Below are 19,906 nucleotides of genomic sequence, written 5' to 3'. Positions count from 1 at the left end.
CGCTGGATACAGGGCCCAGCTGAAACCCCACTCTGCAGGGGTCTCAGGTGGGCTGGTCAAGGCGGCATTTCTCTCTCCCCCCTTCTCTCTCTTTCTCCCTCCCTCTCCCCCAGCTCCTCTTACCTGCTCACCTGGCCTCCTCTCTCTGCCGCTGGACTGCACATGATGTCACTTCTAGCCGGTCCAAGATCAGTCGAGCAGCGGCCCTGATGGGGCCCCAGCTTGCTCCAATGCCGCTGGATCGGCAATGCTGGGGTCCAGCGCTGCTAGGGCCAGACTGCCTCCTCACCTGTCACCGACGGCTGATATTCAAGTAAGGGTCCCAGGCGGGCCCCCCAGGCTGCCCGGGCCCCTTACATGAGTATCGGCCATACCTCCCTGATGGCGGCCCTGAATGTAGGTGGGAGTGGGATGAATACCTAAGTAGGGAGATGAACCAGCTAAAGGTAAAATTTAGTTTTACTCCTAAGGTTTCGTCTTCAGCATCACATTCATAGCCGTCGATTTGCTTTCAGGCCTGAGATTGCCACAATATTGTCGAGGGCTAAAAATATACATGAACGTGAGAACAGGAAAATAACTTCAGGGAAGAGGATAATGTTGTATACAAACCTCTTATATCTTTATGCTGTTGGATAAATTGAGCTCAACTGCCAAGACAAGAAGCAGAGGGGCAGCAGGCATCCGTGGCATGTGCCCCTGCTAATCTAAAAGTAGTTAAATTAAAAATAACAGTATCATACGGGGATTGTATAGATGGCCGATAGCAGAAAGTGAGAACGTTTTCTACACCCCCACCTTTATTTGATTGGTAAATAGCTTCTCTGTGCGTTGGGTTTTTATTTTGTTACATCCTTTTCTCTGATTGCATATAAAATACATTTATTTTGCAGGACAATATTGTAAAAAATTGCATTGTCTGTACCGAACAAATACCAAAATATGTGTTACTTTGTTATCTTGTATATTAAAAAATGTATTACCAAAACAATAGACCCATTCTGGTTTGTAAGGGGTATGCAGGAGCAGGCAGTTGAAGTGATGAAATCGCTGTTTTAGATCTCAGCCGTTCTGGACTAGTTGTTACCTTTCATTGGCTATTTTTTTTTATCGTGCCTTGTGTAACGGCCTATGTCTACTGGCTTTTTTTCTTGCTCCAGAGTGGATTTTCATTTCCATACTAGTCTATTTGAATGGAAAACCCACGTAAAACAGGTCAATTGCAAGTCAATTAATTTCTTTGATACCTCTACAACTGATTTCAAACTTGCCATTGGACAAGCCAATTGCCCATTGACACAGGCCCTAAAAGCAATAGAGAAAAAAAAATCTTAAGGCGGCACAACAGGGGCTACACTGCACTCAGTGAAATGACATTAGAAGCTCCAAAGCTGGACTTGGAAATTGAAGTGTACTCCCTGGCTGTGCAGTGTGGAAGGAATATGTGAATCATAACTGAACGCAATTACACATTTTTTGGAAAAAAAAACCAAAATCATGTTTTTCAACTGTGCATTTGTCTAGTTGCCTACAGTTCTGCTTTAGGATCATCTATACAGAATTGGGGTCTGACTGTTACCTTTCACTTTGTCACAGCTTTTCAAAAGGCACCAGAAATGTAGAGCCATGACACAGTGGTCTCATTACAGTTTCATTACAGTAGTACTGTAAATCCATAATCCTTTACAGGGATGTCTGTTGATAGTATTTCATAACAGTCTGTCTATCCAATGTTAAGGACAAATGTGGATTCCAATGTAGCGTCTACAGATTTCTGTTTTATTTGATTAAATTATGCATATTCTTAGTTAGATTTACATGTTACCTGAAAGAGAAGTTTACCTAAAACTGAAAGGAAACCTTTCTGAGATAAATATAGGGGCTGACATAACTAACCTCTTTCTAATACTAGTTGCCTGGCTTTCTCTGGCTTTAATGCCTTTATTCACCCAGAACAAGTTTGCAGATTAGTGAAATACACCAAGTGATAGGTCCCCTCACTATGAGTACCCTGTCTACATCTCTCCCCCTACAAGACCATATCTATCATTAGCACAAGAAAATATATAGGGTTTGCGGAGAGATGTGAATGACCAAGACTGAGTAGTTTTCTAAAAATGTTTGCAAATTTATTAAATAAACAGAATTTATAAATATACATTAAAACAATTTTAGAAAACTACTCAGTCTTGGTCATTCACATCTCTCCGCAAACCCTATATATTTTCTTGTGCTAATTGCAGATTAGTGAAATCAGATCTTCTGATGTAAATATATGGTCCAAGCCATGGGTTTAGCAATCATCTAGCATTTTTAAGAAAGTTAAGATTCAAGTTTTAAAAAGTTATTTGCAGGTTACTTACTTGCTTGTTTGCCTGTGTGGGACTCATGCAGCAAGGTTTACTAGACATCTGCAATTTGTTTAGTTCCGAATCAAAATTCGCATGAATTTTCCAAAATGTGGACATTCGGACACATCTGAATTTCTGAACCCCAATGCAACCGAATGTGTCTGAATTTCGTTAAAAAAACTAAACTGAATCGGACATGTGACTTTTCTGGCCAATCAGATGTGTTTTTCGGTTTCATGCATCGTAATGGGTCTGAACACACATTTTCATTTTGGCAACATGGGAGCCATATACAGTACAGTATATACATATAATACTAAAGGTGAGGCTCCTAGACTCGAATGGCATTCGAGATCCAAATTTCCTAAATGCATTCGGTAGCTTCCAAATGCCTTTGTTGTCAGGAAGCCATATACATACATTCAGGGCCAGCCTTAGGCCTTTAGGCGCCCTGTGCGAGAAAGCTTTACAGCGACCCTCAGTGACCACACCCATTTCTCCAATATCCGCACCATTTAAAGACTCCCATTTTGTTAAGCCTTAAATAAACATATAAAACTAAATAAACATACAACTAAAATAGAGTCTATAAAAATATATTATATGTCAGGTTGTCATGCAGACCCTTTTTTCAAGTAAGTGCATCTAGAAAAGTAAAAATAAAAAACAGAGCACAAAACCTGGACTACGTGTTAAATTAATGAATTACTATTTGAACCGAATATACGAAAAATGTATTCAGGTACATAATAATTTGTTTGAGAATGTGCGGCGGCTATGTTGGCCACTGGCGTGTTCTGCGAATGCATGCCACCATCTTGGAGGCGGGGAGCATGACGTCACATGACGCCATGCATGCGTGGCATCAGGTGACATAACACGCCAATATAGGCGCCGCCATCTTGGTGTATACCTAGATATACACTAAGATGGTGGCGCCCAACACGTGCGGTGCCATAAGATGTCATGTGCCCTGCCTCCACCAGTGGCCGAATCCAAAATAGCATAAAAATTTGTTTTGTTTGATGAAACAAATTAATTTTTTTTTCATTTTCGTTCATTTAATCTGAAATTAATTTTTAGTCTTTGCACATGTCTAATAATACGCGTGTGTGTGGGGGGGGGGGTAATTTTCACTTTTTAAAATAATTTTTTAAATTTATTTTGTTTTATTTTTAGACCGTTGACATTTACCTTTTAAAATAGAAAAATAAATTGAGGACACAGAGTCCTCATTTCTTTTTCTGCAGCTTCATCACTCAATGATTGGAAAGCATTCAGTACAGAGGCTTCCCAATCATTCAGAAACTGGTGATAGTAAAATATTTACTATCACCAGTTTATGAATGGGGAAAAGTCTCTGTAGTGTAGGGAGGGCTACTCCCCATTGAGGAATTCATGAATGAACAGGAAGTGATGTAAATCACGTCCTTTTCATTAATAACTGGGGATACATAGTACTATGTGTCCCCAGTTATTTACAAACACTGGAGTGATCAGACGATCACTCCAGTGTTTGCTATGCACAGAGGATTGGTAAATATCAGTGATATTTACCGATCCTCCGCTCGGCCATGCACAGAGCCGCTGTCATCCTGAAACTGACAGGATGACAGCGGCTCCGATCTCCTCACCGTTTGGCCATCCTTAAAGCTGTGGCTTCTCTCCTTCTCAGCGCTCAGCCATCCTGACAGCAGGCAGCGCTCCCTCCTGCCCCCTCCCGCAGGCTTCAGCGGACAGTTTCTCCTCAGAACCTTGCTGCCTCAGCCCATACAGGCAGTGGGGTCCGAGGACAGGAGGAGTGAACGCTGTCATGTCGGATGACCGAGAGGTGAGGAGGAGAGAAGCCGCAGGCTGTAGCTGCCCCGAGAACGAGCTGTGTCGGCCGCCTGGCGCCCTTGTTGCCACGGCGCCCTCTGCGGCCGCACAGCTCGAATACCCCAAAGGCCAGCCCTGCATACATTAATAGAAAACAATAGGGCATTTAACCCTTTCGATGCCAAGGACGTACAGCATACGGAGGTACAACAGTGCGTCTGGCTGGCCAGCTCAGTATGCCGTATGGACCTGGCATTTACAGTTCTACTATAAGCTCATGTCAAATATTTCACTGCAGCCCCCCAACAGTACAAAAAATAATTAAAAAATAAATAGAAAATTTAAAAAAAATACAAATAATAAAAAAAATGTGTAAAAAAAACTAATAAAAAAAAGCACAACCCCTCCCTCCCCCCACATAACACACACATATTTTGGTGCACACCATGCACATGCGCTGCAGTGCGTTGTTAGAACGCATCACAGTGCATGATCTTATTTATTTATTTTTTTCTTTAAAAAAAATTAAATTAACTGTGGCAGCGCATGGCAAAGCTTTGTGACGCATTGCCGTGCGTTGTGATACCTTGTGTTGCAATTAAATATACACCTGTATCATTTTATCACAACACAAACACCAAAACAATTTTTTACATAAGTCGATTATTTACAGTTTTGCATACCTTCATTTTTTTACCTATTCGCAAAAAGGCGCAATTACAAATTTGCTAATATTTGTTATTTATTAACTCAATACAGTTTTATCTTTTAGATTTAGTCAGAAAATATATATTTTTGTGCACGGATACTGATTTTGGTGTATTTTAACAATTGAATTGTGTATTTCTATCGGTTTAATATTAATTTGAGAAACATTTGTGCAATTATCGCAGGGCCTACAAATTTAGTATCACCATCTTTTGATTCTACCGGGCCTGCTCTTTCAGAAAATATAAGGTTTGGGGGGGTCTTTCACAAACGCTAGCAACCCAGCAGTTGAAAATCAAATCAATAGTAAAAAATTGCAAAAATGGCTTGGCCAGTTGATTTGAAAAATTTTCTGGAGGGCTTGGCAGCGAAAGGGTTAAGGCACCAGGTGACAGATTCAAGAGATTACAACATGCTTTTTAATAATACTAATAATAATTTATTTTATACAAAAATTTAAAAACCATTAAAAAATTATGTATGCATGCTAACATCATCCAAAATACATCCAATAAAACCCCTCCACTATATAATAATTGAGGCATATTGATCATATACAACATAATTGAACAATTCATGAGAATATATAACTCATACAGAAAAACCCCCTTAGAGATGGTGATGGAGTAGTCAATTTTTCAGTACAATGACAAATACTCCAGCATATCATGATACAAACACAATGAATCACAAATTACATGATAAGTACAATCAAAGAGGAATGTTCTCAAAATCATGTATATCACTGCAGCCTCTTCTGGTGATGGTAGAGGAGCAGTTGGTGCTCTCGACGTGTTTCACGCTCACAGCGCTTCCTCAGGAGATGGAGGAAATCTAAATGACCAAAAAGTCAATGAATATACCCAATTGGGAAACATATCCACTCAAATTCATTGATGGTAGTAAATTAGCAATGATGTCACCTACTGAACAAGAAGGTAGCTTGTGTGTATCCAACCGGATCAACCCAGAGCAGCAGGAGTAGCAGGTAAGGACCAAACCCCCAAGATGATAGGGGTAGTAACAGGATAGAAATCCTTGTACGACAACAAGAAAAATCCCTAAGTCAACAAAGTAAAAAGACAATATAATATAACTATGACAGCTATCAGACCCCAAAGATTTGGCCAAAATCCAAAATCCCAATACTAGGAAGTGTATATATTACTAAAGCTGAGGCTCCCAGACCTGAATGGCATTCGGGAGTTCGGGAGATTGAGCTTTAGTATTAATATCCGTATATGGTTTTCTGTGGTATCCACAATGAATATTCGTAAACTCATCCGAAACTAACAAAAATTCTGATTTTGTCCGAATCCAAAATTCGAACCGAATTGAATTTCAGATCCGAATCCCAAAATAACGAAATAACCGAACCAAATGTTTCTGCAGCTTACATGTCTAAGGTTGACAGTCCCTTGCCCTTGCTTTTTAAAGGGTATTCTAACTTTTTGGATTGTTCATTTAATTTGCATCACCAACAGGAGTTCTAACTTTCACACGTCCAGGTCAGTAAAGCCAAAGTCAACCAGGCAACTATCATTACAAAAGAACTGCAGCAATGGCAGCCCATGAATTTCCCTCACGACAGGCATTCTTTTAGTGGTAGTTGAAAATGTTGGATAGGTTTATGATCATTGTTTAGTCTCCTGTCTGATGTGTGACATAGATTTAACTACAATATGCTTTCAATTAATTATTTTAGCTACAATGTTTGCATTATGGCATATGGACAAACTGGGAGTGGAAAAACCTACACGATGATGGGACCCCATTCTGACAGTGAAAGTGAAAACCACACAGAACTTGGAATTATCCCAAGAGCAGCAGAAGAGCTATTTAGGTAAAATCGGTAGTGGTTCACTAAGGCGTGACTGGAGGACCATGTAGCTGTCCTTGCACACGGTCTCTGCCGAGACTCTGGAGAAAGCTGCCCAGGATGCTGCAACACCTCTAGTGGAGTGAGCCCGGATTTCCGCTGGAACTGGAAGGCCTCTCGTCGAATAGGCTTTCCGGATGGCCTTCACCAGGTACGAGGCTATGGTTTTTGCCGAGGCTGCTTGGCCTCTCCGCAGGCCCTTTGGAACGATGAAGAGACAGTCATGCTTCCTGAAGGAAGCGGTGGCCGCTATGTAGGAGCTAAGAGCGTCCTTGAGGTCCAGCGCATGTGGATTGCCTTCCTCATCCTGGAAGGAAGGAAGCGCCAGCTCCTGGTCCATGTGAAAGGGAGTTGACACTTTTGGCAAGAAGCTTGGAGAAGGTCTGAGCACAACTCTTTCTTGGAAAAACACTCAGTAGGGATCTCTGCAGGATAGCGCCTGTAGCTCTGACACGCGTTTCGCTGACATGATAGCGACCAGAAAAATGGGTTTAAGGGTCAAATTCCACACAGTAGAGGTAGCATTCGGATGGAACGGTACAGATGACAGTGTTGAAAGGACTAAAGAAAGATCCCACTGGGGAAATAAAGTCTTCCTCGGAGGTGGCCGCGAGAAACAGCAATGGAGGACAGGAGGGATGGGAGAGAGACCAGGTCCGGCTGCCGAAATTCCGAGAAGTAAGGCTCAATGGAGCCCCCGATGTTAGACCCAGGCTGCAGAGCGGGTCCCGCCGCCTGTATACCTTGTTTAAAGGCATGAAAGGCAGAGGCGTCACAGCAGGGGAGACCTGACACTGTATGGGAAGCCGCAGCAACGGCCAGGTAAGGGAAAAAAAGTAGTAGACTCGTCCATGGCGCGGACAGAAAAAAGAATACCGGGGGCGGTGGGGAGCCTAATCTTATAATTGACTTGTCCTATAGGGTTAAGGGGCGGAGCATTAACCCGTTGTGTGCTGCCATGATGCCCCAGGAAATATATATATTTTGAGGAAAATAATTATTTGATCCCCTACAGATTTTGTAAGTTTGCCCACTTACAAAGAAAAGAAAGGTCTATAATTTTATCATAGGTGTATTTTAAATGATAGAGACAGAATATCAACCAAAAATCCAGAAAAAACACATGATAAAAATATAAATTGAGTTGCAGTTCTCAGAGGAAAATAAGTATTTGATTCCCTACCAACCAACAATAATTCTGGCTCCCACAGACTGGCTCTGTGGTACACAGATTAGTCTTGTCAATTTAAGTAGGTGCTCCTAGCGACAACTATATGCATATAAAAGACACTGGTCCACAGAATCTCTTTCTTCCATTCAAACCTCACCACCATGGGCAAGACCAAAGAACTGTCAAAGTAAGTTAGTGACAAGATTGTAGAATTGCACAAGGCTGGAATGGGCTACAAGACTATCAGCAAGAAGCTTGGTGAGAAGGAAACAACTGTTGGAGTGATTATTCGCAAATGGAAGGAATGCAAAATAACCATCAATCGCCCTTTGTCTAGAGCTCCATGCAAGATTTCGCCTCATGGGTTATCAGGTGCGTCCACGGGCGAGCAGCACAGGGGGAACCCGCTGGCAGGAAGCAGCCGGAAGGGTCCGGAGGCAAGGTAACCAGGGGGCAATCCAAAGAGGTAGTCGAGGGTAATCCGAGGTCGAGGCAGGCAGCAGAGGGTCAGAAACGATAGGCGGTCCAAGGTCGGTACACGGGAGGTCAGCAGAGGGTTCAGGAAACAGGCAGCAAGGCACATAGGAGGGGAGCTTCGTATGTCACACCATGAGGTGGAATAACTCAGCAATAAGCCAGAGCTCAGGCCAGGTTTTTATAGCCAGGGGAGTTAGGACCACCCCCCGGTTACCGAGGCAACCAGGAGGCTTCCTTCCTCGGGAACCAATGGCAGGCGAAAGAGATGGAAGGTGTGTACAGGGAACCTCCCCCAGCAAGGCTCACACCTGATGCCTAATGGCGCAGGAGTGCAACACGCGTGCCCCCGGGGATGCGTGCGCAGCCTGCGTACCGCGCATGCACACCCGCCGTGCGACTCGCGCATGCGTACCCGCAACCCGGGGCACCAGGAGTTCTGCCAAGCTGAGGGGAAACCCGTGGCCCCCGAGCAGGAGCAACACCCCCTGCTTCCTGACATGGGGTAAGGATGATCATGAGAAAAGTGAGGGATCAGCTTAGAACTACACGGGAGGAGCACAGTCACCAAACCATTGGTAACACAATACACAACCATGGATTGAGATCCTGCAGCACCCGCAAGGTCCCCCTCCTCAAGAAGGCACATGTACAGGCCCGTTTGAAGTTTGCCAATGAACATCTAAATGATTCAGAGAAGGATTGGGAGAAAGTGCTGCGGTCAGATGAGACCAAAAGTGAGCTCTTTGGCATTAACTTGACTTGCCGTGTTTGGTGGAAGAAAAATGCTGACCATGACCCAAAGAACACCATCCCTACAGTCAAGCACCGAGTTGGAAACATTATGCTTTGGGGCTGTTTCTCTGCTAAAGGTACAGGCCGACTTTGCCGAATTGAGGGGTCAATGGACGGGACCATGTATTGTAAAATCTTGGATGAGAACCTCCTTCTCTCAGCCAGAACATTGAAGATGGGTCGTGGATGGGTCTTTCAGCATGACCCAAAACTTACCGCCAAGGCAACAAAGCAGTGGCTCAAGAAGAACCACATTAAGGTCATGGAGTAGCCTAGCCAATCTCCAGACCTTAATCCTATAGAAAATTTATGGAGGGAGCTGAAACTTCGAGTTGCCAAGTGACAGCCAAGAAATGGATTTAGAGAAGATCTGTAAAGAAGAGTGGACCAAAATCCCTCCTGAGATGTGTGTAAACCTGGTAACCAACTACAAAAAACGTCTTACCTCTGTGCTTGCCTACAAGGGTTTCTCCACCAAGTACTAAGTCATGTTTTGCTCGGGGATCAACTGAACAGCAACATAAATTTATAACATTCGTATCATGTGTTTTTTCTGGATGTTTGGTTCATATTCGGTCTCTATCATTTAAAATACACCTATGATAAAAATCATAGACCTTTCATTTCTTTGTAAGTGGGCAAATTTACAAACTCTGCAGGGGATCCTGTTTATAGATTGCTGAACCTATAAGTGACTACATTTTCATGACCTGAATAATGAAACTGCAATACATGTCAAGGGATTTTCATTTGAAGATATCAGGGTACAGGCAAACAGAAGTGATCCAGATTGAATCCTGAACCATGTAATCTACATATCCGTATTAAAAGCCTGCCTTAGTCAAATGATGTAAAGCTGTGGCCAGGTGATTTTCCAGTTTATCCTCTATGAAAAAACACAATCCTACCCACTATTCTTCAATAACCACTGCTACCCTAGATTTGCCAGCAGTGGATGTCTGTCAGCAACCACTTAAAATTGTAACAGATTGTTATTTCTTATCTATTGGTACCATAAAATAGTCCGTGTAGTAACAGAGACAGACAGCAAAGGTATCTATTTGCAATAATAAAACAGTAATCGAAAATAAGACATAATACAGGTAAATAACAAATAAATGTAGTAATTTATGCATGTACAGACAAAAGTAATAAAAAACAAACAAATCACATTTAACTGCCTCCGGGCCGGCCGTAGTAAAAAAACGGCCGGCCAGGAGCTCTCTCAATCTGAGCGGGCGTCTCTAGATGTCCGCTCAGACACGCCCCCTTGCGCGCGCCACTGGGAAATGGCCGGAATTTAAAAACGGGCAGCGATGCCCGTTAATATACATGCGATCCGCCGTTATGACCATGCTAGTAGACACCTGCTGTCCTATGTGCAAGCAGCCTGAAAAGAGCGAGGGACAAAAGCAGTGGCAGACTCTTTAATGTAGCCCCACATCCTTACTTTGTCACTGCCATGTGCCCCTCTCCTTGCACAGTGGCCCTGGATGGCCTAAAACAGAAGCACAACACGAACACCCATAAAAATAAATTTACCAATAAAATAGGGTATATGTTTTGAAGTATGATGTGGTCTTCTAATCTATTGCATAAAGGCGCTTTATTTGTAAATATTTTGACTTTCCACCTTTTATATTCTCAAAACCTCTCAACTAATCCTAGACTCATTTTGGAAAAGCCAGAAGGAAGCCATTCTGTGGAAGTCTCCATACTTGAAGTATATAATAATGAGATTTACGATCTTCTAGCATATGACGGTCATGCAAATCTATGCTTAAAGCGCGATATTGTGACTGGTAAAGATGGGAAGAGTGATGTGGCTTCACTGACATATAAGTAAGTTTTCCTTCCCAGTTCTTCTAAAGTTTACTCTATGAGTGAGAGGCTTGATTTAGGAAGTTTCTTTTAGCTAAACATGTATTTCCACTTTTACAGCCAAATTGGGATAACACTTACTCTATATTTGTTACATGTTCCCAATCTCATAGCATAACTTTTAAAAAAATATTGTCAGAAATTCACTTGGAAAAGTGTAATAAAATTGAAACATTTCTTACCAGATAGTTACCGTTTATAAAATTTGCACCCTAAAATTATACACCCTCTGAACAAGAAACATTCTTATCTCCCTTCCAATTCAATGTTTGTTTTGGTCTGACAAGTCTGGGAGCCCCGTAACACGTACGTCTACCATCCTTTGTGGTCTTTGGAAGGTGACCAGGGAAATAAGACATTTCTCCCTATGCTTCCCCATAACAAAAGGGGGACAACTCCTTAATGCTATTTGATTCTCTATTTAGCATTGATGAGATTGCACTATGGAGTCCCACAGTAGCACATATACTTTACCACATCCCACAGTACTTTGCTATGTATGGGTTCTGTTTGTTTGTGTTTTTGCTTTAGTTTTACTTTAGTTTTGGATATAGATCACCTACGGCAATCTTGATATTATATAGTGTCTTTAAAGACTGCTTAATATCATTGTATGCTGTTCGGATGTATACCTCTATATGTAAAATGTCGTTTTTTATTGCATAAATAATAAAAAATGTTTTTGAAAAACAAAATATTGCAGCTTACCTTTTTTAGATGCTCTCTCTGCAAATTTTAGGACTAAAATAATTTCAAATAATTAACCTTGTCTGTATGGTGCTGGCAGATTTTATTATCACTTGTAAACCAGATGAGCAGGGCTGTCTCTCCTTACAAAGGGCTGATGCCTTGAAATTATTGCATGCTGATGAGGAGACACTCAGTCTTTCTATTAGCATATTCACAGTTTACTGTTACTGAAACTGAGATAAGAGCATGCAAAGGCCTGCTAAATAGAGATATCTAAAAGATAAGAAATATTTACTTTTATTATTGTTAGATATGCTGTGTAAATGGGAGCACATAACAAAACATTAATTGTTCAAACGCTATTGAGGGAAATACATCACTCTCTCACTCCATTTTTAAAATAGTTTTCTGAACACATTTTAAAACTGTAGAATGTGATTGTGTAAAGATTTGCATGGCAAAGGATCCTGGGAGGAAGCTGCCATTGCAGACTTTTTTTTTTAAGGTGCAGATTCCAGAGCATTTATCCTGATCACGTTATCACCATATAGTAAATCACTGGCCTGGAACAACAATGCAGACAGAAAATTCTGAAGGTTTGACCTTGTGTCCTGAATACTAGTTCCATGATAAAAACGATAGCAATGATATACCAGGAACTGAAAACTTTTAGTCCCCATTCGCGCATTGCATGGGTTTGTGTGCATTTTCTTTGTGCATTTGCCCCGCATCCTAATTGATTCAATGGCTTTCTGTACAAAGTGACAAATGCAGAAAAGAAGCTCATGTTAAAAAATCGCATTTTAAAGAGCGCATTTTAAGTGCATATTATTATGCGCGTTTGAAGCACGTTCCAAAACCATCTAGGTGTGAATTGGGACTTAAAGGGAATATGTTATTGATCAATTTTATTTGACATATGTATAGGGTTGCCACCTTTTCTTCAAGCCAAACCCGAACACTCTACCAACGAGCGGACATTTTTTTGGGACAATGAAACACGGCTTATTCATGTGCAAATAGCGCCGCCCATTCATATGTAAATATCACAGTTGAGGCTATTTTCAGTGGTGGAGCAGTAGCCCCTATCTTAATTTTGGATGCCCCTTCCTGCCTCACAACTGGTGTCCGGGTTTCTGCTGCCATAAAACTCGGACACAGCATTCAAAACCCGAACTGTCCGGGTGAATCCTGGACAGGTGGCAACCCTACATATGTAGAGTGTTCACAAGGTTACAACATGTCTATTACATTATTTTCATTCAATTCTTGTCTATAATTTTTATTTATAATATAAGTATTTAAATGCAGGAGGCTTTTTATAGTATTAGTAGAGCATACATAGCTTTGTAATACATAAGCCCAGCAGTTCATGATCACTTCCTGATTGTCTCTGTTGAGGTAAAATATCATAGAGAGCTGTATGAGCAGAGAATGAAGGGGAGATGTGTTCACCGCAAAGTGGCAAAATTATTCAACAAAGATGGTGGTGAACTATATCAAATGCTATTGCACGGCATCTTTATATCATCATTATCATCCTCCAACTGTAGACATTAAAACTTGTGCTTTTTTAACAAAAGAGATATTTGAATATATGTTTTATTTTTGTCTAAATCTATCCTTCTTTATGTAAATATCTGAGATTTGGGAATTTAGTCCACAGCATACGTCATGGCAGGGATAAAACAAACTGATGGCTGCCATTAAATGTCCTGAAGGTTAGAGCCAATACAAAACAAATGCACACTTGCTGCATACCTCATTATTTTTCTTCAGTTTTTTAAAATCAGTTTAAATAACCTAAAAAGCCTAAACTGATATTGTTTTATTGTTCTACAGACATGCTACATACATTGAAGATGTTCTGGATTTGGTGAAAAAAGGTTTACAGTTAAGAGTTAAACATTCAACCCTAATTCATGCAAATTCTTCTCGTTCCCATTTAGTTGTCACCCTGACTGTGACAACCAGTGCTGCATTTGGTGAGTCAGTTATATATACAGTTCACAAGTGCCTGCATTAGTACCTCATATAAACCTGATTAAGAGGTGTACAACCTTTTTATGTCAAGACTCCAGGTATTATGGTGCCCCAGGAGTCAATTATGAGACCTCAAATATGTATTTTTCAACAGACCACTATTTGATAAATTTAATGTAATATAATCTTTAGACATCACAAATGTGTTGTGAGACCCTCAGCGCACTTACCTAGGGTATGACCTCACGCTTGTTCCAATTTACTACACATTTGATTAGAAATAAACATTACACATAAGAAAAATCTGGTGTGCAGAGTCTGGACCTACTTTGGCATGCAGAAAAGGGAAACTATACAACTTTAAAAACAAATGATTTGTCATTTATATTCACTTATATAAATATTTTTATGAATAAATATCATACAGGGTGTCCTCAAATAATTCAAAATAGTAAAGAAAAAAGACATATTCACTAACATAGGCAAGGTGGAAGGCCATTGCTTGATTAAACAGGGTGAGCAATAACAATCAGGACTGGTTTTAGGTCTGATCTAATTTACAGAGGCCAACTGCCAGGTTTGAGGGCCACCTACATCATCCTGCATGCATTTCCAATAAGCCTCATACATCTGTGGGTGGTTTAAGATACAGTAAATGAACGCATTTAAAACTGCCCTTCTTAACTGGACTTTGGTTTTAAAAACAACAAAATAGAAGTAACACCTTAGTAGAAGTAACACTGTAACGTTGGGCTTTCTCGTGAGCTTTACGGGTATTCTACCAACAAGAAAAGAAGATTCAACAATTGCAGCAATTTACAATGTCTACAATTAAATACATCACTCCTATTTGGTCTTTATTAATGTTTTCTTTTTGTAGACCCATTTGACAGTGGAAAACATAAATCAGTCAAAACAAAACTGCAGTTGGTTGACTTAGCTGGAAGTGAATGTGTAGGTATGTGGTATAAATCTGTAAATTAGAATGTAAGGCAAATATTATATTTCTGTATGAAATGGAACCCACGTGCATCATGTTTCAGTCAAATTAAATTTATCATAAAAGGAAACCTAGCCACAACACCATGGGTGTGCAATATACACATTTAAAAAAATCTCATCAATGTACACATGTCCTGTCCCTCTACCACACTGAGTCCCCCTACTTGCCCTTTCTGATAAATATCAGCTGTAAAAATCACAGTTGGAACTTGTTCTCTATCACAACTGGGGATGCAGCTACTGCTGTGTAAAATGGGGCTTCTAAACACTGTTCAGAAGCCAGCCGTCATCTCACAGCTGCAGAGACAGATCAGCAACCCCTGGTTACCAGGTAACCACGGACGCTGATCTGTCATTACACTGATAACCCCGCGGAGCAGCTGTGATATCAAGGCGGCTCCGCCAGGTTCTCAGTGTGTAATCACAGTTCAGCATCTCCTGGTTACCTAGTAACCAGGGGACACTGGACTGTCATGAGAGCTTGTCGGAGCCGGCTTTGATATCACCGCCGGCTCCGACAAGCTCTCATTGTAATGACAGCTGGTCCCGGCCAATAGAAAACATTTCGGCGGGGCTAGCTGTCACTGCTAGCTCCGCCCAATCATATTCTCCTTTTCTCCTTTTTTTATCCTGCTTGGTACCACAGAGGTACCGAGCAGAATAGCCGAGCAGCATTCGGATATTCACTCACTGCTGTTCGGGTCCTATGAGAATAGGCAGAACAGCAGCGAGTAGCCTGCAGGAGGTTCGGCTCAGCCGATCCAGATGTTGGATCAGATGAGTCGAACTCCTTCTGCACTTCGGGTCGGCCGAACATGCTCAGCATGTTCGCCCGACCCAAACCCAGCCGCAGCAAGCCGATGTACGGCTGATTTCAGTCGGTATATGGCTGAAATCAGCCGTACAAGCCTGAAGTGAATAGCCGAACAGCTTTCGGCTCACTTCACTTCGGGTCGGTTATTCACACGGCTGCCTCCGGCAGCTGTGTGAATAACACCCTACGTGTACCCAGTTATTTACAAACAGGTAAATATCGGTAAATATCAATGATATTTATCGATCCTCTGTTCCGCCACGCACAGAGCCGCTGTCATCCGGAAACTGACAGGATGAAAACGTTCTCCTCACCGCCTCTCCGTTCTCCTCACCGCTCGGCCATCCCGAAACTTGCGGCTTCTCCCCACCACCCGACGCTCGCTCATCCATCCGTCCCCAAAGCCCATCCCCCCCGCCGGATATTTTTTTTTATCCCCACAGAGTCACAGATCCCTGCCTGGAGCGGCAATTTTTCCCATTGATTTGATTTTTAATTTCTGCGTTGCTAGCGTTTGTAAAGGACCCCCCAAACCATATATTTTCTGAAAGCACAGGCCCGGTAGAATAAAAAGATGGTGCTACTAAATTTGTAGGTCCTGCGATAAGTGCGCAAATGTTTCTCAAATTAATATTAAACCGATAAAAATACACAATTTAATTGATAAAACACACCAAAATCAGTATCCGTGCACAAAAAAAAATATTTTCTGACTAAATCTAAAAGATAAAACTGTATTGAGTTAATAAATAACAAATATTAGAAAATTTGTAATTGCGCCTTTTTGCAAAAAGGTAAAAAAAATTAAGGTACGCAAAACTGTAAATAAGGCGACTTATGTAAAAAATAGTTTTTACGCTGTGTTGGTGTTTGTGTTGTGATAAAATGATACAGGCATATATTTAATTGCAACACACGAGATCACAACGCATGGCAATGCGTCACAAAGCTTTGCCATGCGCTGCCACAGTTAAATTAATGTTTTCTTTAAAAAAAAAAACATGCACTGCAATGTGTTCTAACAATGCACTGCAACGCATGTGTATGGCGTACACCACAATATGGTGCACGTATATATTATGTGTGTGGGGTGAGGGAGGGGTTGTGTTTTTTTTAAATAATTTTTTTTTAAACATTTTATTGATTTTTTAATTCTATTTATTTATTTTTACTATTGGGAGGGCTACGGTGAAATATCTGGGGTCTAAACAGACCCCTGACATTTCCCTTTTGAAATGTAAAAAGAAATTGAGTCCTCAATTTCTTTTTCTGCAGCCCCAGCACTCAATGAATGGGAAGCACTCAGTACAGAGGCTTCTCATTCATTCAGAAACTGATGACAGTCAAAATATTTTAGTATCATTAGTTTATGAATGGGGAGGAGCCTCTGTAGTCAGTGCTAGTCCCCATTAATAAATTTATGAATGACTAGGAAGTGATGTAAATCACAACCTGTTCATTCATAACTGTCCCCAGTTATTTACAAACACCGGCGTGATCAGACGATCACTCCGGTGTTTGCTCTGCACAGGGGGATCGATAAATATCAATGATAATTATCGAACCCCGTTCGGCCACGCACAGAGCCGCTGTCATCCGGAAACTGACAGGATGACACCGGCTCCATTATACCTACCGCTCGGCCATCCTGAAATCTGGTTTGTTTTTTTGCCCTAATGCATTCTTTCCATTAAGGCAAAAAACACCCAACACTTTCCTAACATTCCCGTCTCCCCCACACTTACCTACAGCCGCTCGTCTCCTCCGAGTGACCAAGACGTTTCCCCAAACTTACTGGTTCCAGGGGAGGGTCCTGAGGGCAGAGGAGCCATAGGCTTCTTCTGCCTTCAGTCAAGCTGCGACTGCAAGGATGGGGCTGTGGCCGACCGCACACCATGTGTGTCTATGGACCCACACAGCTAGGTGCGGGCATGGACGTGACCGTGCACATATGGGTCCTTTCATAGTAGTCGGCTACCTGTTGGAGGCACCCGTACAGGGGAGTGGCGCTGGCAGTCTGGATACCACTAGAGAACGGGTAAATTAACATTTTAAAAAAATAATCGTTTTTTTATAGCAAGTCTTGCCACCATATAGAAGAAAATTAAAAAAAAACCTGAAGGTTTAATGTCGCTTTAAGACAACCCTACAAGTACAAAAAAAAAGTTCCCCCCCCCCCCATAAAATGAGTTCCTATTTAACCCCTTATTGACCGTAAGTTAACTGTAATCAGCCCTAATAAACTTCCTACCCCAAACTATTTTTATTGTAGATTTGTTTTTATTTCTATTTTTTGCACAATATGTCTATTTTTATTTCAGTTTTGTTTTGGTTTTGAAATGTTCATTTCGGTGCACCTCTAGGTTTAACCATATTCTTCTTTTTACAAAATAGTTGGATAGAGTTGGGCAACCACTCCAGGGGTGGGCAACCTTCACCCCTGCAGCTGTGGTGAAACTACAACTCCCATGAAACATTGCAAGACTTAGACAGCCACAGGCATCACTCCCAGAGGTAGAGGCATGAAGGGATTGGTAGTTTCACAACAGCTGGAGTGACAAGGTTGCCTACACCTGGAGTAGGGTATAGTTTAGATCTGAATCTGAGTATCTGAATATTTTTTTATATTTTACTAGGCCTGTCTGGTGTACAGGGAGCAGCCTTGAGAGAGGCTTCTTTTATTAATCGAAGCTTGTCTGCTCTGTCAGATGTACTGGGAGCCCTAGCAGAGCATCGCGCTCACATTCCTTATCGTAACAGCAAACTTACACACTTGCTACAGGATTCTATTGGTAAGTGCATTTCCTTGTATAATATGTGATATCAACGCAGAAGATGTTGAGAAAATATAGGCATTCTGAAAACATCTTGATTGGCCAAGTTCATGGTGGATAGAAAAATATTGTAATAGAAGAACTCATCTACCAGAAACAGCTTAGAAAATGTAACTGTGTGATAAAAAAAATACTAATTGAGTGATAACTATACCATATAATTCCTATATACACTATAATAATAGCTATTTTTTTCTGCCAGTGAGTTCTCAGTGCATAGAATGGTTTCAGCCATTTTCCTGTTCACTGGACAGGGCATGATTCTTTTTTTGTTTGCAGTGCAAGAGGGCGTTTAGTCCTTTCCCCTGTGTGAAATTTAATTCTACATTTGGCTTCTGATACATTTGGCCACCACGAATAAATGTAAGAGGAAAGCTCACATGCATACTTTCAGTTAACCAGAGTTTATTTTCCCTGCAATGCTGACAGGTCCCCACACCCTGGTACAGACAATCTTTTATCAATTATGTCTGAATCCACCTTCTGCACATATTACCTGCTGCTGTCATACTCTGGTATGTGTTTCTGCTTATACTGCCCACTGTCATTACCTCTGGCAAATTTCTCCTGCATTCACTGCCTACTATCATAACTCTTCCCCTATACATACTGCCTGCTGTCATACTTTGGTATACAGCTCACTATTACAGTCTCTGGCACTTTTATCCTGCTCATACTGCCCACTGCTCTTACTGTCCTATGCACTCATCTCCTGCACATACAACCCACTTCCATACTGTCCAGCACTTTTCATCCCCTGCACATATTGGCAGCCAACATACCCTTAAAAATTCCTGCACATCATACCTTGCACCTTTCCTCTCTTGCACATATACAGTATATGGTATTGTAGCGCTCACCCCCGAAGGAGCCGCTGAATATTGAAATAGGTTCTCCTACCTGTTGGTTCCAGCTACCGGTCCCCTTTGATCAGCAACAGCACACCGACACTCACGGACAGAACGGCTTGAGTCTTAGGGTCTTTTTAGGGTATTTATTTGCAACATCAATAGGAGAGAGAGGGTTTAGGGTCTGTAGGATGCCCTTGGAATCTTCTGAGGACAGCTTTCTCCCCTAGCAACCGCTAAGGCTGAAATCACTGCGATCTGGTCCCAGGGACCAATAGTAGTAGTAGTAGTACTGTGAACAGATACCTGGAATAGGGTGTGGGATCTCCCTTGTGGGACCCAGACGGACGCTCGCACCAGCTCCTCTGCGGTACCCCTCAACAAACGTACTCCTCCTATGGCCCAGCTTCCATCAGGTATTTTCCTCTTTAGGATCTGGAACTTCTGTGCCCTCAGCATCCGCAACTGCCAAGGACCACTCCAGTTAAATGAGAGTATCTTCTTAGAACAAGGCACCCAACACCTGCCACGTGTATGGGCCCAGTGAAGTATCAGTGTATCCTTAGGCCTCCAGGCCCCTCAGCACCTGCCATGTGCTGAGGCCCAGGCCATTTGCTCTGCATCACACACAGTCCTCCTAGGGCAAGGCCCCTAGGGG

The 19,906-nt window shown here is 41.8% G+C and overlaps 1 protein-coding gene across 1 annotated transcript in view; it reads left to right on the top strand.

Moving 5' to 3' along the window:
• Positions 1 to 19,906, top strand: part of KIF25 (kinesin family member 25) — a 64,397-nt gene that overhangs the window by 41,491 nt on the left and 3,000 nt on the right. Inside the window, exons 4-8 of the mRNA XM_018557696.1 lie at positions 6,583 to 6,720; positions 10,865 to 11,038; positions 13,610 to 13,752; positions 14,631 to 14,708; positions 18,203 to 18,358. Coding sequence (XP_018413198.1) covers positions 6,583 to 6,720; positions 10,865 to 11,038; positions 13,610 to 13,752; positions 14,631 to 14,708; positions 18,203 to 18,358 — 689 coding nt within the window. The remainder of the gene's footprint in view (positions 1 to 6,582; positions 6,721 to 10,864; positions 11,039 to 13,609; positions 13,753 to 14,630; positions 14,709 to 18,202; positions 18,359 to 19,906) is intronic.

This window comes from Nanorana parkeri, unplaced genomic scaffold, assembly GCF_000935625.1.
Source record: "Nanorana parkeri isolate BGI_ZX_2015 unplaced genomic scaffold, ASM93562v1 scaffold296, whole genome shotgun sequence".
NCBI classification, from domain to species: Eukaryota; Metazoa; Chordata; class Amphibia; order Anura; family Dicroglossidae; genus Nanorana; species Nanorana parkeri.
The sequence above is the reverse complement of the archived record's forward strand: the minus strand, read 5'-3'. Positions and strand labels throughout refer to the sequence as shown.